The sequence below is a fragment of the Diabrotica undecimpunctata genome, chromosome 3 (assembly GCF_040954645.1).
Source record: "Diabrotica undecimpunctata isolate CICGRU chromosome 3, icDiaUnde3, whole genome shotgun sequence".
Taxonomy (NCBI): Eukaryota; Metazoa; Arthropoda; class Insecta; order Coleoptera; family Chrysomelidae; genus Diabrotica; species Diabrotica undecimpunctata.
In genome coordinates this window covers 29,915,876-29,942,887 of record NC_092805.1, presented here as the reverse complement: position 1 = coordinate 29,942,887, position 27,012 = coordinate 29,915,876, and the positions used below count along the sequence as shown (strand labels likewise).

The 27,012-nt window shown below is 34.1% G+C and overlaps 1 protein-coding gene across 2 annotated transcripts in view; it reads right to left on the bottom strand.

Annotated features, from left to right (window-relative positions):
- LOC140436609 (uncharacterized) overlaps nucleotides 1–27,012 on the bottom strand; it is a 97,733-nt gene that overhangs the window by 62,175 nt on the left and 8,546 nt on the right. For both annotated transcript variants that reach the window (XM_072525573.1, XM_072525574.1), the window contains exon 2: nucleotides 24,472–26,959. In XM_072525573.1, coding sequence (XP_072381674.1) covers nucleotides 24,472–26,703 — 2,232 coding nt within the window. In that variant the 5' untranslated portion in view covers nucleotides 26,704–26,959. The remainder of the gene's footprint in view (nucleotides 1–24,471; nucleotides 26,960–27,012) is intronic.

Below are 27,012 nucleotides of genomic sequence, written 5' to 3'. Positions count from 1 at the left end.
GCCTGCCTCAACACATTCTTCCATACTTTCCTGTCAAGTTCTATCTTCCATATCCCCTTACTCTAATCTCCTTTAAATCGTCCTGCACATCGTCCAGATACCTGAGTTTAGGTCGTCCCCTTCTTCTTCTTCCGACCGGCCTATTTAGTTCGGAGATTTTAGGATCCCTTTCGTTCATCAGCATAACGGTTTAGGCGGTTTATTTGGATGGTTTTCACGATACCTGCATCACCAAAAAGTCTATAGAGTTCGAAATTATATCGCCTTCTCCACAGACCCTGTTCGTTAACACCGCCATATATGGTCCTGAATATTTTTCTTTTAAAGATTCGTAGTAATTCTTTATCTCGGGTCGTCATTGTCCTCGTTTCCGATCCGTAAGTGAGCTCTGGGCGTATTATTGTTTTATAAAGTTTGTACTTTGTTGGCCTTGACATATTTTCTCTATTTGAGGGCCTAGACCAAATAAACAGCGGTTAGCCATGCATATTCTTTTCTTATTTCTTTAGATGTGTAGTTTTTGTAGTCAACCAGTGACCCTAAGTAGCTTCCACCGTTTCTATAGTTTCGTGTTGCACCTTTAAGTTATTTTGTTGCATTCTTGATATAGCCGGCATATTTTTAGTTTTGTGGGAGTTAATCAGAAGTTCGATAGCGTACGGAATATCTCAAGAAACAAAGTCTACCCTATGCCAAAATATGTTTTATCTTGGAGGTGGTTCCCACCCCTTCTCGGCGGTAGAAATTTAGGCAGATCTAAGCAAATCATGTTGTTTTTTGAAAACTGAAATACTTTTTGAGTTATTCGTGATTAAAAATTTGCCATTTTAATTGAAAAATGACATGTTTTGGGACGGTTTTTTGCGAATAACTTAAAATATTTACATTGCCGAAAAAAGTGTACCAAACATTTTTCTAGCTTATGAAAAGACAAGAGATTCATTTTTTCAATACCTTTTATTTTAGTGTTATTTCTATGCTCAAAAAGTTGGATTGGTTTAAAATGCATGGTTTTAAAAAAAAATACGATCAAATTATAAAGCGAATTTTTAAATTTTTCTAAAAGCTGCCTTTTTTTCCGTGTAACTCGAAAATGACAAGAGATACCAAAAAATGACTCAGTACAAACATGTAGGATGTTTTTTGACAAAAATTTTGATTTTTTCATTACTGTAACATAAAAAACTGTGAGAGATATCACTACTTTAAGTGAGGTTGATAGCGCGAGTATAATCTTTCTTGCGTCCTTTAACCCTTTACCTTTTAAAAACTGAAGATTTTGAATTAATGTGATCAATGTGATTTTATAGTCCTTCAAATTTCCTTTAAAATGGTTTTTGAATAGATATAATACCTTTAAAATGAACGGAATTATTCTAAAAAAACCAAACAACTTTTTGTTCTATTTTGGAGCATTATTATGTAGTGCTGGTATAACAGTTATGTAGATTAGAATCAGTTAGTGACATGACTGATTTTTTTAATGTTTAAAACATTTTTACATATTTTCCATACATCTTTTGTTTAAATTTTGTTCCCTAATTTTATATTTTTCAGCATGAGGGGTAGTTTTAAGGGATGTAAAATTACAAAGATATTTTTACTGAATATTTCAAAAAAGTATTAATGTCATACCAATACAAGGTGTCCCATAATTAATTGGACATTAGCTAATGGGTGATAGCTGACATCAAAATAAAGCGTTTGAGCTCAAATTGCTTAGGCAAAATGTTGCTAGTTTTCGTTCTACAGGGTGATTCATTAATATTTTTTTATATTATTTTTAGGGATATATTGAAAACCATTCAACCGATTTAAGTGAAATTAGGTATCTTGCTATTATTTAGTATGCTTAATATGAAAATGATATTAGTTTTACCATTGACACTAGGTAGCGCCACCTACTATAACATTAATGTGGCCATAATTTTTTTGTTCGCCCTGTATAAACATTCTAGTAAAAAAAACCCGAAATACCATTCAATTCTACACAAAAATGGTATTCTTGTTTCAAATCAAAAAAAAGTACACCGTTTTCGAAATAAACGTATTTTGTTAATGATACGCATGTCTGTATTTATTTTTTTGCCAAACAAGTATGCTTTGAACTTAATGACAACGTCAAGACGTAACTACGAATTTATTTATTATTAGTTGTCAAAGTGCAGTGCGAGTCATCATTTGTCAAAGTGCCATTAAGTTTTTTATAAACCACTTAAGATAAAGGTAAAATGCCACGTCATAGTGAATTTTCTAATGTAGAAATGCGCGTTATGATCTGTTTGTATGGCCAGGAAAATTTTTGTTCTCGTAAAGCAGCTCAACGCTATTTCGAACTTTATCCCAATAGAAGACAACCAAACCATAAAAGTATTAGATCATTGATCGACAGATTAGGCGAAACAGGGTCATTTCATCCCAAAAAGAGGAATACTGGAAGACCGAGAGTAATTGATGCGGATATGGAGGATGGAATTGTTATGCGTGTTGAAGAAGATCCAGAAAGCAGTACAAGGCTTGTTTCTGCGGCCACTGGTATAAACAAATTTACAGTGTCAAGAATAATACGGACAGAAAATCTGCATCCGTATCGTTTTACTCCAGTACATAATCTTTTACCACAGGATTTTCCAGCAAGGCTCCGATTTAGTTAGTTTATGATAGGGCGGCATTTTTAGACGATCCAATGTTTTATAATAAAATTTTATTTACCGATGAAGCGACAGTTACTAGAAGTGTGTTTAACTGGCGCAATAGCCATACCTATGCGACAGAAAATCCTCATGCATTTCAAGAACATCATTTTCAACATGAGTTTTCCATAAGTATCTGGTGTGGCTTATTTGGGGATTGTATTGTAGGACCATTCGAATTACCAACATCCACATTATAGCCTAGAAGTTAGAAATTATCTAGATGAAATTTATCCTCAAAGGTGGATTAGTAGAGGTAGTGTATACCCATGGCCAGCACGCAGTCCCAAACTAAATCCCCTAGACTTTCACTTAGGGGGCTACCTAAAGTCACTTGTTTAAAAAAAAAACAAAATAAATAACCGTTAAGAGTTATGGCAAAATATTGTAGAGGGAGTTAACGTAATTAGGGCCCAAAGAAACTCATTATTTAAAATAAGACAAAACTTACACAAAAGATTTAGATTATGTAGTTTATTTAATGGTGAACATTTTGAACACTTATTGTAATTTTTTTTCGTTTCGTTTTGAAGTATTCACTTTGTCAATTTTTTTTCAATTCGTTAATTTTTCAATTGTGTAAAAGGTTTAATAAAAATAATTTTTTCAATCATATGCATCTTGTTTGCAAAAATTATCTACTACTAATACATTTAATATTCACTGGTATTTAAGACCTTTTGAATAATGTTTAAATTTACATAAGTTTTTGTAAAATTTTTTCATTTTATGCACGTCTCTAAAAAATACGTTTATTTCGAAAACGGTGTACTTTTTTTATTTGAAACAAGAATACTTTTTTTGTGTAGAATTGAATGTTAATTCATGTTTTTTTCCTAGAATGTTTATACAGGGCAAACAAAAAAATTATTGGCCACATTAATGAACCAATGTTATAGTAGGTAGCGCCACCTAGTGCCAATGGTAAAGCTAATATCATTTTCATATTAAGCATACTAAATAATAGCAAGATACCAAATTTCACTTAAATCGGTTAAATAGTTTTCAATATATCCCTAAAAATAATATAAAAAAATATTAATGAATCACCCTGTAGAACGAAAACTAGCAACATTTTGCCTAAGCAATTTGAACTAATTTATTAGATCACCCATTAGCTAATGTCCAATTAATTATGGGATACCCTGTATATGTTTAAATGTATTTTTTATTTTATAAAGATGGGGAGTATTTTTCAGAGTTAAAAATTGAAAAAGCCAAAAATAACATTGATCCAAAATACCGATTTAAAATTGATTTAAATTTGATATTAAATTGATTAAAAATATTAATAAATCACTTTTTTACACATTTTATTATCAAGGTAGGTCATTTATAACGGCTAAATTATTTAGCCATCAAACTTCAAACTAAGCTTCATCAAACGCTATTAAAGCCTAAAAAGTACTTTGATTTATGTTACAATTAGTTTTATTCAATTTTTGCAATAAGGGGTAGTTTTCACCTCTAAAAACTAATAAGCGTATTACGGCATAAGGTAATACGGGTCTTTGAATAAAATTAGAGTAGAGCCTATTCCCAAAATTTCATCAAAATCGATGCATTAGGATAGAAATCGGAGGTCATATCCTATTTTTGCTCTCATTGATTGGACTATTATTATAACTTCTAAGTAACTTTTGTTAGTCAGTTAACCTAAATTATGTTTTTCTTGGCTATTCGCATAATATAGGGGTTATCTTCGGAAAGATCTGCACACTTGGCAACGCTAATTTAGAATTAAATTTAGATGACACTGAATGAAGAAAGATTTACACATCTATAAACAATGAACGAAGGCCGTTGGACAGAAATAAAATGTGCGAAGGTTGATTATTAAGCGTTATTAAACAATAAATAATATCCATGCATGTTGGTTGGCTTAGTTGCTCAATTATTTCAATTTTGTATACATATTCGTTCATTGTAAATGTATTAAACGATCAATTTGTCTGGTTTCGATAGTTACGATAATTGTTACGACGGTTCAATGGTCTAATATCTTAATAAAGGAAAAGCAAAAACTTCAAATTATTTTTTTTGTTATTTGCATTTGTTAAAGATGTATTTTCGGTAAATAAATGGTCTTTATAGACACGAAAGGATCAAAATTTCAAAACAATTTTCTTACTCTTTGAGGGAAATTTTATGTAACATACTTCAATTCTCCGAGACATGCTTCGAATCGGGTTATCATGCCTTCTCAAGGAATGTCAATGAATTGACAACTTAAACTAAATGTCTTAAACCACGCAAATCCATTATTAGGAAAGGAATTTACCCTAATTAATCTTCTACGCCTTTTCATATTATGATCAATCTATACGAGCCCTAACAATCAAATGTTCGGACAAACGAAAATTTATTGAAAACGTTCATCTTCACCATCTTTCTTACTGAACCAAAGAACGAGATCAATAATACATTAAACACACACATTAATAACAAAATATTGAAATTAACTTTGAATTGCAGCGTTGGCGGCAAAATATACGAAAATGTTGCATAACATTGTGACAATTAAATGTTCCGACAATTCTTCTTCTTAGAGTGCCGTCTCCCTACGGAGGTTGGCAATCATAATGGCTATTTTTATTTTTGAACTTGCAGAACATGAGTTCTGCCTTCGGCCAACAGATCTTCTTCCTTGAATCCTTTCCTGTATTATGAGTCTCAAAATTTCATATTTTGGTCCCCTCATCACGTGGCCTAGGTATTCCAGTTTTCTTGTTTGTATAGTGGTGATTAGTTTTGTTTCTTTACCAACCCTCTCCAGTACTTCTTTTTTGTAATTCTATCAGTTCATGATATTTTAATACTCTGCGGTATAACCAGAGTTCGAAAGCCTCGATTCTTTTTAAATTACATTTTTTTAATGCCCAAGTATCAGCTCCATATAATAATATTGAAAATATATAACAGCGAATGGTACGTAGGCTGATCTCCAAATTTAGATTTTTGCACGTTAGGAGTGGCTTCATTCGTATAAATGCTGATCTGGTAATCTCTATTCGCCTGTTTATTTCTGCAGTATGATCATTGGTTTCATTGATCAAAGTTCCCAAGTACTGATATTTTTCTACTTGTACTATCACCATTGATTGTCAATAGGTGAAACGTGCATTTCCATAACGTTGTAAGTGCCAATATGCCTCATTTGGTTTTTTTAAGTTAAATGAGTTGCAAGTGCCATGTTCCATCGCCTAAAATTTATTTCATGTCGATATGGCTAGCGACGGCGTGAAAAGTGGGGATAAAGTAGCGGTGCAAGTCATAACGTTGTAAGTATCGTAGTGCAATTCTGTTAAATGTAGAGTGGCGCATCAGTTACTAAACTATTTTTGTTTGGACGTGTTGGGTTGGGTTTAAACATAAGTATTTGGAACGAATATGGATGAAACTACAGAAAAACGGTCCAAAAAGAAAAGAAGAGTTGTTGATAGTTGGAAAAAAAAATAAAACCAAGAAAATGAGAAACTCTGGCGAAGAATATGTTTCTCTAGTCAATAAAAAGACCGTTACAAAGAAAATGCCACCAGCTGATGTAAGTATGGTTTAAAGAGATACCTATCTAAATAGACGTTAAAACATAAATATTTTTTTTTGTTTAAATCTATCTAAATAATCCAAAATTGTTTTAGGTAAAATGCAAGTGTCCACTAGCATGTAGATCCATAAGACTGGAATACCTTGTTGAGTTGTACAATCATTTCTATGAAATGGCTGATTATAGTAAGCAGCAAAGTTACCTACAAAGGTTTATTCATCCCCAATTAATCAAAAGGTGACGTCATGGTCAGTACGAACATCCCAGTGAAAGTAGGAGAAAGCACTCTTTCACCTACCATTTACTTTTGCCTGGAGGATCTGAAATAAGGGTTTGCCTCAAAACATTTTGTAGTACGTTTGCCGTAACTCCAAGAAGAGTGCAACTTTTGGGAGAAAAAATTCTTGATGGTAAAATGGATATGTCAGAAAAACGAGGAGGGGCTCGACAAAATATTTTCAAGACTGTCTGGACTAACAAGATTATAGAGCATATCGAAAGTTTTCCAAAAATTGAGAGCCACTACGCAAGGGCGAAAACCCCGGATAAGCTCTTCTTGTCACCGGATTTAAACGTAAGTAGAATGTACCGTGCATTTTTAGAGAAATATTGTGCGGATTATCAGCCGCCTAACAAACCACCAGTGACTAGACAATGGTATAATGAAATTTTTATATCAAAATTTAACTTATCTTTTGCAAGGCCTAAAGTAGATACATGCTCCACATGTGATAGTTTGGCTGTTCAAATAAAATCAGGAGATAAAGCTGCTGTAACAGAACAGGAGCTTCACCATCGGAAAGCAGAGGCTGCTACAAAAGCAATGTCAACTGAGACCAAAAATGCATGTACAAGTAATTGCTATGTTCTTTCCTTCTATATGCAGCAGCAAATGTATATTCCATAATTAACTCACTCCGAAATGTACTATTCACAACAGCTTGCAGTGTGTAACTTAAGAATTCACGATTCCATCACAGGAAAGGGATTCATGTGTTTATGGACTGAGGACTTTGGGGGAAGGGGTGCCTTGGAAATTAGCTCCTGTTTATATACTTACCTTACTAAGGAAATTGGCAATCACGGAAAGAAAAAGCTTATTTTGTGGTCGGATAATTGTGGGGGTCAAAATAAAAATCAGTTCATGATCGCCATGTATTTGACCATACTAGCAAATAACGTTTTTGAGGAAATTATTCATAAATTTCCTGTAAAAGGACACACTTTCCTTAATTGCGACAGAGATTTCGCAATCATAGAAAAACGTAAAAAAGTGTGTAAGGCTTATACATTGATGAATGTTGTTAACATCATTACTAGTGCGGCCCAGAAAAATCCATTCTCGTGCATGGTGGTTAAGGACTTTTATGATTTCAAAACCATTGCCTGTGATAAACTGAACACAAAGAAGTTAGGAATTTCAACAGCTACGCAGCTTCGTCTTACAAGAGAGAAATTTGGTACGGTGATGGTGGCTAAAGGACATAGTGAGCTCGCTGGATGGAGTGAGACCAATGTACTCAAATCTGGAGTTACATTAGAAGACTTTAAAATCATAGACCTTCAAAAAACTAGAACTCACTTTGGTATCCCAGAGAAAAAAAGAACAGATATTGAAAAAATGCTCCCTTATCTTCACGATGATGCCAAGAAGTATTTTAAAGAAAAATTAGGTCAACCAGGGCGTTTCTACTGTAGGAAACAACGGTTAAAAATCTGGCCTTAAAACGTTTTGACTTGCAAACCTGATGGCACTTACAACGTTTTGACCTTAGACAGATTTTTGAATTTTTTTTAAGTAAGCTTTGTTTATTGTTCCTTTGCGGTATGTTTGTATTATATAATACCTTTAAACTAATCCTTTTTCAGTATGTTATATTATAAGAAATAAACATGTTCGATAAAAAACTGTTTTTTACTCCTCCTGAAAAATTTATAATTTGGCACTTACTACGTTATGGAAATGCACGCTTCGTGATGTTTATTTTGTGGTCTTTTTGTCTTTGGCATGTACTTCGTTTTTTTACCGTTTATAGCAGCTGTGCTCAAAGAGTCGATCGCGATCGACCGGTCGATCGCCAAAGTTTTTGAAGTCGATCGCGATTCACGGAGAAAATACTGGGACTGTCCTGACTCACCACACGTGCATGATCGAAATAATTATGATGCTATCTCTTCACCCGAAAGTTGCGATAATGGCGATTCGGCATATCAGCATTCACAGATAAGTTATGGTACGTTCGTTCAGCAAATTCCCAACTGTAAACAAACGCACGTGTTGATATTCGTATTCTCATTCGTCAAGAGGCTATTAAATATAATTTATTGCCGTAAGCCAGACATATCGTCTGATATCTGCTTCTCATATCGTCTGAGAAATATCCGCCTTTGAAACAAGTAGCTCTGCAGCTCACAGCATTGTTTGGATCAACATACTTGTGTGAGTCTACATTTTCTCAAATGAAGATAGTGAAATCAAAATATCGTAATCGGCTAACTGGCGAACATCTCTCTTCATGCTTGCGTTTGGCCCTCGGTAATTACGTACCATCATATGAAATACTTGTGGATGATATGCAGTGCCATGCATCAACATTCAAATAAAATGAATATGAAAAACATGACTTTAATTACAATTCTCTGTAGTTACAACTTATTATCAACTAGAAAGGTGCAATAAAGTTTTTTATTTTCAAAATTGTTTTTTTAATATGCTTTGTTTTTAAACCAGGAGGAGTAAACTAAAGAGACAGATTCACACCCGTTGATGACTGCTCCAGAGTCATATTCAATGACGAATCGAAATTTGATGTTTGCGTGGGAGACTTTCGAAAACGGGTTATGAGAAGTCAAAATGAAGCATTCCATAAAGATTGCCTCAAAAGAATTGTGAATTCGCAAAGGAATTATGATTTGTTGCTGCATGTCATCAGCGGTTCTAGGAAGATATGAGGTGATAGAAGTCACAATTAACGCAGCAAAGTATCAAGAAATTTCAGAAGCTGCTGCTCGGAATGGCCTAAAGAACGATTCAAACATAAATGCCCGTTGCTCTGCTCCTGCTGGTCACGGTGCCATCCATCGAGTTAGAATCTATGGAGGAGCTTTGAGCATATTAACCTGTGTATTAAAAACGGTGTCAGTAGGTGTGGCTAACGATCATACCAATATGGCGGTGGGACCAGGGCCGGAGTCAATAATATTAAAACTACTATACCAATATGACTAGTTATTCAGAAGATTTAATCATAATCTAAAAAAGTTTAATACATTTTTAATAAACTATGATTTATTTATCCCGCGGTAAACACTAAAAACACGACATTTATTATACATAAAGATAAATTAATACAGTCAAATAACAAGTTATATCTGAAAGAAATAATAGTATAAATAATATTTTAAAGGGTAAAATGAATATACGGTACGAAATACGTTCGTTTTACAACTTATATATTTGATAACTACATAAAAATTAACTGACACTTACAACATTAGTTCAATTAACAAAGTTAGAAAAGTTATTATTAAAAAAACAAAATTGAATATCTGCCGAATATCACAATGGAAATACTGTGTCGAAATAAATATAATTATGTTGCAGTAGTTAATAAGAAATTTTAAGATATTTAGGATGAAGATATTTGAGTATTCTCAAGAGTAACACGATCTACCTTATTTATAAGATTTTTTATAAATACTATTAATTTATTCCCTGAAGTACGGACCATTACTTTGTTTACATATTTGTATACTAACCTGTGGAACGTTATTCCTGAAGATTTTTTATTAACATTGCTGCAACTATTTGAGAACAAGAAACCATTATTACCATTATTATGCACTATCACAATATAATATTATAGTTTTTATAAAAGTATTATAAAACTAAAAATAATCCAAAAACAACAAACGTAAACAATCATACACGATCTGTCAAAACGATCATAACAATATGGCCGAAGTGAGGTCGTTTTTAGTCACGTGATACCCTCTCCATAGATTCTAACTCGATGGTGCCATCGTAACTGAAATCCACATGCTCGCGCAACCTTTCTACACCGTCAGCTCCCTCCTACTCAGTGCGGGGCCGGCGCCAACATAATTTCAAATCTTAAATCCATTACTAGACACCCTGTATATAATCTATTTGATTTCTTGAAGACCCAGGGTTGCTGCCATCATCAAATGGGACTTTTCAATTATATTATCGTCGCTTGGGTAGTTTATACCAAGTGTTTGCTATGACCACGTCGTTATCTTTACAAAATTTTTACAATCTCTGTCCTGGATTCTTAACTTGTCTAAGACCATAAAGACCTAATATATAAAATTCCATATTTATTAAGCTTCTGTAAGATGTCTAAGATTTAGTCATAGAGCTATTCGACTTCATCGTCATATTTCCTATCTGTAGTCGGGGCACATATTTGAAGTATATTGGTAAGGAAACCGATGTTATTTAAATTTGTAAATATATTTCTTGCACATCCAGTATATTCAGTTCATAAATTATTCAACCTTTGTATTTGACTTTACGTTTTTTTTGTCTCATGTGACTAGGTCAAATATTTTAATTTATTATCGTCTACCAATTCACATAAAAAATCTGGACTATATTTTTAGAAATATAATTGGAAATACTACAGGTATAGTTTTTGAAGGTTAGCAGCTCGAGTAGGTTTTTGACCTTACTACTGAAATTAATGACAAATTCAAACAAAAAAAACTCATTCATATTGTGTTTCGATATTGCTAATTAGTAAACCAAACATTTGAATGTTTAAAGAATCATGGTTATATTGAAATCGACAGAATATAAATAGACCAGGGAACTAACGATTTTCCCATGACACTCGTTGATACAGGTATTTATACTGCTTTTGATAAATTTGGAGATAACAATACGCAATAAACGAAATATGCAAAACGTTAATCGTCATTTTTTACTCTAATTAAATACTAACAAATTTTTGACAGTAAATTTTGCATTTCGGTAAATCATAAAAAAATTTAGCATATCAAAATTTTCTGCAAATGATTCATACAGTTTTGGCAAATACCATAAAATTCTGGTAACGGTAAATGTATTATTTTGGATTTGGGGCCTTGAATTGATGTTTGTACCCATTTTACAACATTTAAAAAAAATTGTAAAAAATTAAATTATCCATGTCTGTTATCAAATAGTCCAGTCGTAAGAGATTTGACCCTCTAAAAATCATACGAACCAGCTGGATTTTGCTGAGGGCAACTGTGGGACCTCAAAAAATGTGCAAAAAAGCTTACCACCCATACCCCCAGCTTAGATAATTTTGAACAAAAATGTTTATTAGCACTTTTTGTGTAAAATAAAAAGTTTAGTTAAGAAAACTAAATATATGATAGTTAGCAAACAAAATTATATACAGGATGACGGTATAAAAGTCGGAGATGCCACACTGGACAGAGTAGAGAAACTCGTGTATCTCGGCAGTATTATTAATGAGAGCTGGGATCCAACCGCAGAAATTAAAAGCCGAATAGAACAAGCCCGAGCTGCCTTTGTAAAAATAAGCACGTACTTTGCAGTCACGATCTTAGCATTGACCTTAGAGTTCGAATGACATCTTGCTACATCTTTCCTGTCCTGCTGTATGGAGTGGACGCGTGGACTCTAACTGAGGCTATCCTTAAACGCTTGACAGCCTTTGAGATGTGGGTATACAGACGACTACTGAAAATAAGCTGGGTCGACAGAGTTAGAAATGAGGAGGTCCTTATACGGCTGAACCAAACAACACAACTGGTCAATATAATAAAGAAACGCAAGCTGGAATACTTCGGTCACATTATGAGACACCCTGAAAAATATGATCTTTTACATCTGATCATTCAGGGAAAGATCCAAGGTAATCGTGGTCCTGGTAGAAGAAGAACATCATGACTGAAAAATCTAAGGCAATGGTATGGAAAATCAACTACATCGTTATTTAGAGCTGCTCTTGAAGCAACCGGCGAAGTTGAATTTCAGTTACGCGCGTGAAATAATTTTAAATAAAATTTGTATCAACTCGACGGAAAAATCCGATATCTTTTGATCAGAGTGCCCTATCGACAAAAATCGAAATGCGTTTTAAAGGTGAAGAGTGCAGCTTTTGTACACAATTTTTGTATCTTGTCGCAAATGAAGTGATGAATAAAATTTATCAATGTCATTGACCGCGTAGTGGAATTTTCAGTGTTAGAGCCTAATCTTCAAAACAAGGCAGGCATGGAAAAAAATAGCCACGGCTAAATGGGCTTGGGCCGGACATGTTGCCAGATTAACGGATGATAGATGGACCAGAAAGATTCTGGAATGGCGACTAGATCGACGGATGTTAGCAAGCGCATCACCACGAACTGGATGCAAGAAGCACACGATAGGAATAGGTGGAAAATTTTACGGGAGGCCTACGTTCAGCAGTGGACAAATATAGGCTAATTGATGATGATGATGAGGCATTTGAAATATGCCTAAAAATCGCCGAATTAAAACTTTCGCATTACAAACGATCGCACGTCACGGGAAATGCCTCCAGGAAGCAGGTATTTGGTGGAATTTGTAACTGAAGTTATGTAGTTTCGAAAAACGTACTTGTGTCATCGAAAAGAAGCAGTTTTAAACGTTTTCGATCGTTTGTAATGTGAAAGTAATTCAGCGTTTTTGAGGCATAGTTAAAATGCCTTACTTCTGTTGCCAAAGCTGAAGTTTTATGCTATAGGTTTCGAATATTAGGCTCAAACAATGGAAGTTTCATAGTGACCGGTCAATGAAAATGATACATTTTATTGATCTCATGGGAATCATAAAAATGGCAAAGATCGCGCAAAGTTTATTTATTTAACCCTGAACTGGTGAGGTGGTGCCATACACGACCCCACCTCTACCAAATATTGGTGATATCTCAAGGTTACGGTTATCTATCGCCAGACTCGTTTAGGAATGCCTCTTTCAAGCAGTTTTATGAGAGCTGTTGCGAGAAGAGCGTCGTGTGAATTATTATTTTACTTTTATTTCGTGTTAAATATTTGCTGGGGTACGTGAAGGCACCACATCACCGTAAGTGCAATTTTTTTATTTTGTAGATAATTATGTAATTACTGTTTTTTTGTAGAAAAATGGCTAGTGAGTCATCAAAAAAAGTATCCTACAACGATCTCAACTTTGAGGAGACTGTTATGAAGTGGTTTAGCGATTTAGATAGCGATACAGAAGAGGAAACAAATAATGTAGCAGAATTATACGACTCTAATTCCGACACAGAGCAAAGCGAAGGAATCAATGATGAGGATATAACGGTGATGGAACAGTCTTCTTCTGAGGGTAGTGAAGAAGAACAAGCAACTAATGAAAGAAGAGCCTTTTATGAGAGGAACAGATACAAATGGGCAAGGGAATCTGCTCAGAGAACTCATACAAAAACTCCTGCTGCCAATCTAGTCAGGCAACTTGCTAGTCTCAAAGGTAGTGCGAGGGCTTAAGAAAATCCAACATCACTAACTCTTTGGTAGTGTATCTTTACAGACGATGTTCTCTTTGAAATAATGAGAAGGACAAATGAAAAACTGGCACTTTCAAGAATAAAATACAAGGACCAACCAAAAACTGGATTAGTTGATGTTGACATGGTAGAACTAAAAGCATTCTTTGGCATTTTGTTTTTTTCATCTATTTTTAAATCGAACCACGAAGATCTTGATAGTCTTTATGCCACAGACGGAACTGGGAGGGACATTCTTCGGTGTACAATTGCACAAAAAAGGGTTCAAGTTTTGTTGGCATGTTTGAGATTCGACTGTGCTGATAGTCGAAGAGAAAGAGAGAAGACAGATAAGACAGCAGCAATATCATGGATTTTCAGTAGAATTGTTGAAAACTCTAAAGAAAACTACTGCTTGAATGATTTGGCTTGTATTGACGAAATGCTTATTGGCTTTCGAGGCAGATGTAGATTTAAAGTATATATGCCCAATAAGCCTAATAAATATGGTATCAAAATTATGGCCTTGTGTGACGCTCGTACATCATATCTATTCAACGCGTATATTTATTCGGGAAGAGGTAGTGATGGTCAAGAACTAACAATAGATGAAAAGCAATTATCATTTCCAACTCAAGCTGTTTTGCAGTTATGTAAACCGATCTATGGTTCGAATCGAAATATAACTACAGATAACTGGTTCAGTTCCATTCAAGTTGTTGATCAATTATTAGAGGAAAAGTTAACTTACGTTGGAACGCTAAAAAAGAATAAAAGGGAGATACCTATTGAATTCCTGCCGTCAAAAAATAGAGCTGAAAACTCATCCTTATATGGATTTACATCTAATAAAACACTTTTGTCTTATGTTCCAAAAAAGAATAAGGCAGTTATAATGATTTCTTCCATGCATAGAAACAAGGCTACTGATGCTGAGACTGGAAAAGAAGAAATAATTTCCTTTTATAACTCCAATAAAGGTGGGGTTGATAGTCTGGACCAAAAATGTGCTACTTTTTCGACAAGCAGACGAACTCTGTGGCCGATGGCGATTTTTTTGCAGCTCCTGAACATTTCTTCGGTTAATTCATATATTTTATATACATGCACAAAAAATACTGAAAACAAATCTAGATTTCAGTTTATCAAAGATCTTGCATTTTCCTTCGTAAAACCTCAAATTTTTAGAAGAATCGAGAACACACGGGTGTCACGAGAACTCCGAATTTCCATAGGAAAAATCTTGCAAATTCCGTTGCCCATTGTTATGGATGAAAATATTTTAAACAAAAGAAAACGCTGTGTAAGTAAAGTGTAAGTTCGCCCTTAATTTTTTTTCTTATATACACTCAGGTGCAAAAAAATCGATCCATTCCTTATTTCTTATTTATTTGAAGTTGTATAATTTTAGAGACATTAAATTACGTATGTAAATTTAGGTGTACCCTCGTATACGAGAAATAAAATAATATTTTTAATATTGCTTTTTATATTTCTTAAAACAAATTGGTATTTCAGGTTTTTGTCAAAAAGAGTCTGAAGTCAGTAGATATTTATTGAATGTTGTTTTTAATTCAACAACCATACTAGTGTAGTGATTTTATTTTTAAAACGTGTTATATTTTTATTTAATTATCCTTTCTAAATGTCTCTAACTCCGACAGATGCTGCAAGGGCGGTGACTTTAGTTCAAGATGGTCGTAGCCAATATTAAGCAGCTGAAATATTGGGTGTTAGTCGATCTTCGGTTCAAAGAACAGTTCGGTGTTTTAGCGACACCGGTAACTTCACAAGACGACCAGGATCAGGTCGTAGAAGCGTAACATCCGAAAGAGATGATCGATTTCTGGTCTCATCATGTTTGAGAAATCGGCATCTAACTTCAGTTGAACTGGCAAATCGTTTGAGCGAAGTGAGAAATGTGGATGTAAGCAGATGGACAGTTCGTCGACGACTTGTAGAAGGTAATTTATTATCCAGAAGGCCAGCCCTATCTCCAATACTATCCATAGCACATCGCAGAGCTCGCCTTGCTTTTGCAAGAGAACATGAAAACTGGAGTGATGCAGATTGGAGCAATGTATTGTTCTCAGATGAGTCCAGATTTTGTCTAAGGTCACCAGACGGCCGAGAAAGGGTTTGAAGAAGACACGGAGAGCGATATTTTCAATGTAATATTGCGGAAAGAATAAGTTATCAAGGGGGCTCCGTTATGGTTTGGGCTGGTATCAGTTCAGAAGCCCATACTGATTTAGTTATTGTAGATAGAGGTTCTATGACTGCTGCAAGATACATAACAAGTATTTTAGATCATCATGTGGTACCTTTTGCTCCTTTCATTGGACCTAATTTTACTTTTATGGACGACAACGCGCGTCCTCACCTTGCTAGAATCGTCAACCAATATATAGAGGAGGTGGGAATTGTCCGTATGAACTGGCCGTATGAGCTTTCAGTCCCGATCTGAATCCCATAGAACATCTATGGGATATGATGGGAAGACGTCTTCGAGTACGAGTAACCCGTCCAAACAACTTGGCTGAACTTACAGCGGCTCTTCAAGACATATGGAACCAATTGGATCAATTTGATATCCAGAGGTTAATTACCTCAATGCCTAGACGTGTACAGGCTGTTATAAGGGCCCGAGGGGGAAACACTAGATATTGATTTATTATCAATGTTTTCCTTAATTTCAGAAAGTTTTGAATATTCTTGTATTTTTGAGTTTTGGCGTACCTATGTCTCTATTAATAAATGATTTTTTTGGATAATCTGTAAAAATTATTTTAATCTAACATACACTTTTACATATATACCTGATTTAAAACTAATGTCTTTAAACGTTTTCTTTTTTCAGACAATAATACCCATGGATCGATTTTTTTGCACCTGAGTGTATATATGCCCAATAAGCCTAATAAATATGGTATCAAAATTATGGCCTTGTGTGACGCTCGTACATCATATCTATTCAACGCGTATATTTATTCGGGAAGAGGTAGTGATGGTCAAGAACTAACAATAGATGAAAAGCAATTATCATTTCCAACTCAAGCTGTTTTGCAGTTATGTAAACCGATCTATGGTTCGAATCGAAATATAACTACAGATAACTGGTTCAGTTCCATTCAAGTTGTTGATAAATTATTAGAGAAAAAGTTAACTTACGTTACAACGCTAAAAAAGAATAAAAGGGAGATACCTATTGAATTCCTGCCGTCAAAAAATAGAGCTGAAAACTCATCCTTATATGGATTTACATCTAATAAAACACTTTTGTCTTATGTTCCAAAAAAGAATAAGGCAGTTATAATGATTTCTTCCATGCATAGAAAAAAGGCTACTGATGCTGAGACTGGAAAAGAAGAAATAATTTCCTTTTATAACTCCAATAAAGGTGGGATTGATAGTCTGGACCAAAAATGTGCTACTTTTTCGACAAGCAGACGAACTCTGTGGCCGATGGAGATTTTTTTGCAGCTCCTGAACATTTCTTCGGTTAATTCATATATTTTATATACATGCACAAGAAATACTGAAAACAAATCTAGAGTTCAGTTTATCAAAGATTTTGCATTTTCCTTCGTAAAACCTCAACTTTTTAGAAGAATCGAGAACACACGGGTGTCACGAGAACTCCGAATTTCCATAGGAAAAATCTTGCAAATTCCGTTGCCCATTGCTATTGATGAAAACATTTTAAACAAAAGAAAACGCTTTGTAGGTAAAGTGTAAGTTCGCCCTTAATTTTTTTTCTTATATTTTGTTATTAAAGTTTGACACCAAAAAAAGTTATAATTGTTTTCCTTATTTTAATAAACTTGTATTCAAAATATGTTTTGTTGAATTGAAATAAAGTTAAGAAATATTTTTGATCCTGGGCGTGGCATCCTTATCAGCACCGGGCGGCAGAATGTGTTAAACCGGCACTGACAGCAAGGCATACATAGTTCATCAGGATACAGAGACAATCCTACAGAATATCGGAAAAATCTAATTTTCTAAAACAATTGACAAAACAGTTAGTAGAAACACATTTATGCGAAGACGGGAAACGGGGAATCCATATTCCAAGACAAACAAAAATTTGTATACGTAGGGTATTAGGTAGGTATTCAAGAAACAACTGCGTCAGATCTTGTAAATGGCGATATCTTAGAAAAAGAAAAATATGCTCGATTTGCCCAGGTAAAAAGAGGAATGACTAAATACCTTTGTAATAATTGCAAAAAACCTATATGCCTCCAGTGCAAAAAAGGAGTGTGTATTCGACGCGCAGATGAGTAAAAATTAAAGAAAATGATGTACTTTGACATTTGTTATCTTATGTTTAATTTACTTTTTCATGTGTGTGTTTACTTCATATCATCATCATCATCAATTAGCCTATATTTGTCCACGGCTGAACGTAGGCCTCCCGTAAAATTTTCCACCTATTTCTATCTTGAGCTTCTTGCATGCAGTTTGTGGTGATGCACTTGATATCATCCGTTAATCTAGTCGGTGGTCGTCCTCTGCTTCGATATGCCTCTTGCCTTGGTCGCCATTCTAGAATCTTTCTGGTCCATCTATCATCCGTTAATCTGGCAACATGTCCGGCCCACGCCCAATTAGCCATGGCTATTTTTTCAACTGCATCTGTGACTCCTGTTCATCTTCTTATTTCTAGGTTTGGTACTTTATCTCTGATGGCAATACCTAATATTGATCTTTCCATAGCGCGTTGTGTAACTCTTATTTTATCTATTGTTCTTTTTGTCAGAGTCAGTGTTTCTGCACCATATGTAAGAACCGGTAAAACGCACTGGTTAAAAACCTTTCTTTTAAAACAAACTGGGATAATAGACTTGAAAATGTTATTCAATCTACCAAAGGCAGCCCATGTGAGACCTATCCTTCTTTGTATTTCAGTTGTCTGATTATCTCGGCCTAAGCGAACCTCATGCCCTAGATATTTGTAAGCTATTACATACTTGGTCGCTGCTATGGCTCTCAATCAGAATTTTTCCGCTGACTACAAGGTTGGTCATAAATTTTGTCTTTGAGGTGTTAATTTTAAGACCAATTGTTTTTGAAACTTTATAGAGCGTGTGAAGCATTTTTGTAGCTTTATCAACTCTATCAGATATTAAAACGATGTCAGCGGCAAATCTTAGGTGGTTCAGATCTTCCCCATTTATATGAATTCCCATGTTATCCTCTCGTTCCATTTGCTTGGACATATATTCAAGAACAGCTGTAAACAATTTAGGGGAGATAGTTTCACCCTGTCTAATTCCACGTTCTATTCTAAATTTCTTGGTATCTTCATGAAGGCGGACACAGGCTGTACCAGTTTCTTAAATACTTTTAATCAAGGCGATATATCGGTAGTCAATGCGGCAGTCAGCCAATGCTCGAAGCATTTTATGATGATCTATTTTGAACTTTTGGTATTTGATTTTGATCAGGATCTGGAAGTTCTTCTCGCTTATACAATTCTGAGTAAAAATCTTGAGCAATTTTTAAAATATATTCCTTATTTGTTGTAGTTTCTCCTTTTTTATTTATAAGTTTACAAATATTTTTCTATCCTTCGATTATTTGTCGGCGAAGAACTTTAAAACTTTTATTTTTATCAATAACTTGAGTAATGTATTCAGTGTTGTAATTTCTGACATCTTTTCGAATGGATTTTGTGATATCTTTGTTTAACTGTCTAAGTGTTATAAAATTATCTGTGTATTTGTCTTTCAATTCTCTTCTTTTGTTTATAAGATCTTTAGTAGCTTGAGTGAGTTTATCCATCTTGTTTTTTCCTTTTTCCTTATATTTTCTATGAGCGTTTCGAATCGCACTATTTATTCGCATGTTTGTCACCTCTATATCTAATGCATTTTCGCTCTTCGTTCATTCTTCGTTTATTACGTTTATACTATACGTTTACTTTATATACATTTTATTATATCCACTAAGAAACACTAGATCTGCATTAGTTAATAATAATTTACAATAATTTTTTTTACTGTAAACTTTTTAAGTGTTACACTTAGTTTATATTTTTCGGTTTCCAAAGTAATACATCTTTTTTCAATAACTTTGTGTTGGTTTTTGATATTTATTGAAAATATGTTATTGCAAATGAATGTAATTAAGACGTTTAAAATATATTTAACAAAATTTCACAAAAAACATGCAAAAAAAATGTTTTTATTTAGGGTAGTCTCACAGACGGCATGTCAGTAATTGTGTTCCATTACTCATATATCAGTACTTACTGTTAATAAACATTTTTATTCAAAATTCTCAGCAAAATTCAGCTTATTCGTTTCGTTTTTAGAGATCAAATCTTTGACGGATGGACTAAACAGAAATAATATTTGAATAATAATGAAATTCATTAAGTACAGGTTATCAAATTAAAATTAACATAATATGAAAATAAAATTTACAACTGAATAATACCAGTATTATTATAGTATGTTAGTTTTCGTCTAATATTTATAAAGAACGTAACAGAAGTATCGATATTTCGGTATGGAAGTATAGTTCACATTTAGAAAATAAATTCGACATAGACACGAGAACAGGACGATTTTTTTCCTTCTCTTGAATATCGGCACTTTAATAAAAGCAACTCGATTCGACGATCGCAGATAATTACAATATCGACGAGAATGGCAGAATGGATAGCAATATTCGACTTTGTGTATTGCGCGTACTTACTGCAAGTGCTTTTATGGCAGGATGAATATCAAGTGCATGGATATAGTATGCATATTCCGATGAATATTCATTATTTCGTCAGTTCAGTTTGTAGCGAAGTTTGTATACCAGCAAAATGAAGTAAATGTCATGGACAATCTATAAGTGTCAAGTATTGTTAATGTATGAAGTACATGCCATAAATTCTCATCTTTTTTTTTTGTACGATGGGTTATTTTTTGCACCAGGTTGATAAAAATACACAAATAGTTACCATTGTCGATATTTATGAGGGACAGTGAAATATTCTCATCCCGAAAAGTAAAAAAATCAGTTTTAATGTAAAAAATTCAGTATTTTCTCATTGCTTTCTGCACGGCAGTATTACAGCCGGTTTAATCTTTATGTGACTGCTGCCTGTGGAAGTCTGATGTCAAACTTGTTAGGGATCGTTCTAACAGCCTTAATTCAGTAATGACATTACTGCTGCCTAATGGATGTTCTCAGTTGATTCGCGGATACTTATTTGGCTAGGCGTTGTTCGCACCTATTCAGTATATCTGCAGGAACATTCCCTATTAGCCATTGGGACTCCCTGTGTCGAGGTTGAGGACTTTCCCGCCATGCTTCTCTACTTCCGCCGAATTAGCATTGGTTTATTGGTAATGGATTGGTTTGTGATCAGTGTAGTAGTGTCTGAGGGCTCGGAAGACTGAGACCTCGGTAGCTCTGAAGAAGACATCAAAGAGGATGTCGAAAGCTCGGCGCAATGATAATCGACGCGGTTCAACTCGGGAGACTGTTGAGTTTAATATTAATTCTAGTATTAATCTTAGCTCTAGGTTTAATTGCACTAACCGCGGAAATCTTTCGCAAACATATACATATACATATATATATATATATATATATATATATATATATATATATATATATATATATATATCGAGAAAAGGAGTACGACCGTCAATCCAAAATAAACTAAGGTACACTCGGAGAGTGGTGGGTTTTTCGGTCAAAATGGAGAAATAAAAGACAAAGAAGGTGGCTACTTCATCTATTTATTGAAGACGTTTCGCTTTCTGCTCAGAAAGCATCATCAGTTCATCTAAAAAGAACAATATGAAACCAAACATCCATAGAGAAGTTACAATAAAAGTGTGTTACCTTACAAAGACATGTAGCAGTCAATGATGTTAAAAATATGAAAAAGCTTACGAAACTGGATATTTAGAGTAAAGTTGTATAAATCAATTAATTGAAACTTGGTATAGTTTGCAATTTAACAAAATTAGCACAGCAAAAGAACATGTGATAAACATACATGTATATGAATTAAGTAAAAAACATTAAGGTTTATTTTAAAGTGTAAAGAACTAGAAAGATCATGAGAATGCACTTCCAACAATTTATTTAATCAATTAGATTTTAATTTTAACTTTAGGTAACATTATAAGTTATTTAAGATTAATATAGTAATAAAGATAAAATGAAGTTACCAGTCTTAAGCTTACTGAATCTCGCCGGTAAATGAATTTACAGGTTTAACACCCACGCACACAACGTGAATAGAAATGGCCTTGAGGTCAAAATGACAAAAACAGCAAGGCAAACTACCAACCTCTATATAATAGGGCGGTATATTCAAAGAATGTGATAAATTTGGTTGACAACTTGTCGTTAAAAAACCAAACAATGAAAGGAAAAGGTGGTTAAGATCACCATTTATCCTACAGTGATTGATTTGTCAACAAAGAACAAAGCATGCGAAGTAAATCCAAAATATCATATATTATAATATTATGACGTCACTGGTTAGCCAGCCAACAGGTGAAGATTAATACAACTTCCACAGTCCAAAGGTTCAAAACATTTGGGACCGTAATGAAAAAGATTCTATGAATCAATTTCAGTTTAAAATTTTATCAAACAAGTTCATCAAAAGGAACAATTACTTAATTATGTAAAAGTGATATTGACAAATAGTTAATAAAATGTAGGTTGATAAATCTAAGTTTAGGAAAGAATAATTTATTTTATTTTATTTTTATTTAAATTTATTATATGAAAATGTGATAAGAAAAAACCCATTGTGGGACAAAATTTAAGTAAACAACATATCAGGCCTAATTCTGCGAAATTAATGCATGATAAATTTGGCTCAAATTACTAATGTCGGTTCTCTTATTAAGGGTATTTGGATGTTTTAATATTGAACACATTTCTAAAAACTGTCTTTTAACAAGATTGCGTTCAGTACCAAGAATTTTAACTTCATTAAAGTTTACTTCGTGCTTAGTGTTAATACCATGTTGGGCAAGAGCACAAATATGCTTAGATAAATTAATATCACTGCGGTGTGTCGTAAGACGCCCTCTCAGTGATCTCCCTGTCTGACCGATGTAACATGAGTCACACTCAGCACAAGGTATATGATATATTACATTAACTTGTTCCAGAAGGGACAGAGGTGTTTTAGTTTTAGAAAACAAATTCCTGACAGTCTTAGCATTCTTAATTGCAATTTTAACCGGTACGTTGTTATGTTTATACAGTTTAACGAGTTTCTCAGTAACTTGAGGAAAATAAGGTAACGATGAGTAATGGGTAGTTGGATTCCCAAGTACAGTATTAGGCAGAACAGTGTTGTTAATTGAATTATTTGATATTATTCTAAGTTGGTCACCATTTGGTATGTCATTTAAAGAAGAACCATAGCTTTGAACGAAAAGGTATTTATTAATAAGGGAGGATGGATAGGAATTCTCAATCAGAATATTATTAAGTAATTGAAGGGATTCCCTTCGATTAATCGGATGTGTCAGTCTATTTAGCCTGCAGCTTAAAGCTTTAATAAGGTTTAATTTACATTTAAAGGGATGACAAGAGTGGTAGTTGAGAAACCTATTAGAGGCCATTGGTTTCCTGTACCAACTTGTAGTTAGGGTGTTATCTCCCATTCTAATGACACGCATGTCTAAATAAATTGTTGGAAGTGCATTCTCATGATCTTTCTAGTTCTTTACACTTTAAAATAAACCTTAATGTTTTTTACTTAAGTTTTTATAATAACTTTTTTATATACATGTATGTTTATCATATGTTCTTTTGCTGTGCTAATTTTGTTAAATTGCAAACTATACCAAGTTTCAATTAATTGATTTATACAACTTTACTCTAAATGTCCAGTTTCGTAAGCTTTTTCATATTTTTAACATCATTGACTGCTACATGTCTTTGTAAGGTAACACACTTTTATTGTAACTTCTCTATGGATGTATGGATTCTTCAATAAATAGATGAAGTAGCCACCTTCTTTGTCTTTTATTTCTCCACTTTGACCGAAAAACCCACCACTCTTCGAGTGTACCTTAGTATATATATATATATATATATATATATATATATATATATATATATATATATATATATATATATATATATATATATATATATATATATATATATATATATATATATATTAATTCCTTACATTTGTATGGATAATGTATTTTTATTTTAAATTTGTTTATAATTTGAAAAAATTGTTTATAACTTTAAAAGTTAGGTTCGCCGTTAGTTGACCGATTTTAATTTTTCAAAGTGCGTTTTAAAACTTGAGCCTTTCTTTATATTATTACTATTTTTACTACAATTATTACCATTTTTACTACAATTATTACTATTTTTTAAACAGTAAACATTACATTTTTAATTTCCAGCTAGTCAAATATGTGAAATTGAAAAACGAGTCTGTTACCTTAAGTTTTTTTATACGAGAAATACCTTTCGAATTATAGGCGAAAATATGGTCGCAAAAAGCAAAAATTTTCCATTTTTTCAGATTTTGTTAAATAAAAAATTGAGCACAAAGTTTGCGACTGGCGCATATCCTGATTATTGATACAAGGTACATCATGAAGTGACTCCAGTATCTTGGAAACAAGAGTATAGGGATAAAATAAGTAATTTTGATAAAACTCAAACCTAATCTTACAAGATTAAAACATAATTTTTAAATGGAAAAGTTATTACTCACCTGGCTCTCATAGTCACACCCATCTGCATCAGACTGTTCCACAGCTCCGGCCTCCAGTAGTAGCTTTAACACTTTTTGATCGGTGGGCAGAAAAGCTCCGAAATTTACTCCTGCCATTTCGTTACCTTCTAAAAGACACTCTTCCACGTTGCACCCGCTGTTTATAAGCCAAAGTACCGTCAATGTGTGATTATCTAACGCACTTTTAGTCGCGTCTTGAGACGTGCTCAAGCTCAAGTCGTTTTGAAGAGCGTTATTCTCGATGCTTTGAGCCATATCTTTGCCTTTGGGATGGTGTTTGCCCTTTTTACTCTTGTTGATCTCGGCGTAGATAGGATTTTTGTCGGAAACGGGGCTTTTAATGTTTATATTTTCGTATTTCTGTTCTAGTTTATTTAAACTTAAGTCTAAATTAAATTGACAATCATCTAAGTTATTTTGGCTCGCTTCAGTTTCTACGAAGCTCGTTTCTAAATTATCGGTATCAAGATTCAACTCTCGTTCGTAATTTTTCGTTAATTCTTGTAAAGCTTTCAAGTCTGAATAAATTTCAGTAGAAGTTTTTTCTAAACTATTATCGCCCTGAGAGATTGCATTGTTTTTTTCTTGTGTCAATTTACACATGAGAGTGGGGCACTTTTGATTAGGTTTTTCCGATAAATACTGCTCCATCCTCGTCAAATGAAAGGCATAGTCGTAAATTTCTTGATTGTTCAAGACTTTAGCGTGCAAGGTGTAGTACATCGCTAGTATACAATGCCCGTGAAAAATGTTACATAAATACTTTTGAGTACAATGTTTGATATCTAATAGCCATTCGGCGAATGAATGGTGGAATAATCTTATTGTACCTCCTTTTGATACTACAACAACTCTTCTCAACAAATGATACCTCTTTTTGAAATCTTCCGAAGTTACTTTAGGGTTGTAGACTTTTATAATGTCATAGAGAAGCGCGTCGTTCAATGCACACTTAGCCGCTAAAATGACGTTCAATAGTGGTTGAACTTTTGCAAATTGTCGTCTGTTAAATAGCCTCTGACACAGCCATAGATAAAGTCCATTTAACGTACCGGGTATTTCCCTCACTTCCCTTAGAACAATAAAACTATCGGAGACGCCATCAAGTACTTTTTCTAGATAAAGAAAGCAACCGTTGCTTTTAATGTGTAGTTGATTGAGCATTTCTGCAGTGTCTCGACTAATGTGTTGTCTAAGGCTATTCTCCTGGTCTAGTCGAGCTAAAATATACTGTTGAACATCACGAACAACCTGAGATTTTCGTAAATCATCGAGACTAAGTTTCCTGAAACCCGTGAACATTTTCGCGATACTTTTAGATTGTTTCCTAGCCGTACACACTAACAACAACCACTGAGGAAATAGATGGTGATGGTTGGCCAACAATTCAGCGATCGTCTTGCTCTGAGACGACCTTTCGCGTGGTTTACACCTCGTAAGAGTTGAATTTGAGTACACAAAGGAATGTTCGTCTATAGAGTCTATAAGAATAAATAGGGACGTTTTAGGAGGGTCTATTTCGAGCAGGGGAAATAATAGTGCTCTTTTAAGGCAGTCGTCTGGGTTGAGCTCAATATTTTTGGCTCTAAGAGCTATCTGGATTTCAGGATCCGATTTTAGCTTCTCTAAATACGCGTCGGCGATGACAGTTCGTGGATTTATAGGTAGACTCGGTATAGGTGGAGTTTCATGAGATTTTTTAGATTCTAACGAAGGCGAGAGCAGATTTTCCGAATAAACATTACTATATAGATTTTCAGGAGGTAAACTACAATTATCCGATAGGTTCTGCTCATAGGATATATTCTTAACAAGTTTGGGACTCAGAGACTTGCCAGCTTCGTCAGTTTTCTGTGCTTCCTGGGCTATTCTACGTCTTATGCTGCGCTCCCTGTGGCTTTCTGTGGAATGATTCAGAATTTGAGTTACTAGAGATCGTACGAATTCGCTTAACGATAAACTCTTCTCGTTGTGACCTTGAAGGAAGTGGTAACATAGTAGGCGTCTATTTAAGGCCCTTTGTTGCCTGCTAGCCGGTCCTTGAGACGGCCAGCAAAGTTCGGAACAAAATGTCGTTTTCCCACACCCAGGGCCTCCGAGAAGTAGAGCCCCACACGTCTTAGACACTGGTCGTTGGTCCAAGCAGTGCGCCAACTTTTGAAACGCCCATTCTCTGCAATAAAATTTCTTCTTGTCCTCTTGAGTCGCCATTTCTAGAAGTATTCCAGAAAAATATATTTACTTAATGTTATTTGTCTCTAATAGGACGTTGGGTTCAATCTTTTTCTTTTTTTGTACAGTCTTAACGTTTCTGTTACGTATTTCATGAAAATAACAGATAGGTGTTTAACAAACTACATTTTTTTAGATCAACTTTTCATCTACTAGCGCATACTTTGTTAAATTTTGTAATTTGACTTCCGTTCTTTGGAAATGTTGCCATGATCGGTTCGATATTGAATTTGATCTGAAACAAGAAGATTATATTTACACACATATACCAGACACAACCCATTAAAG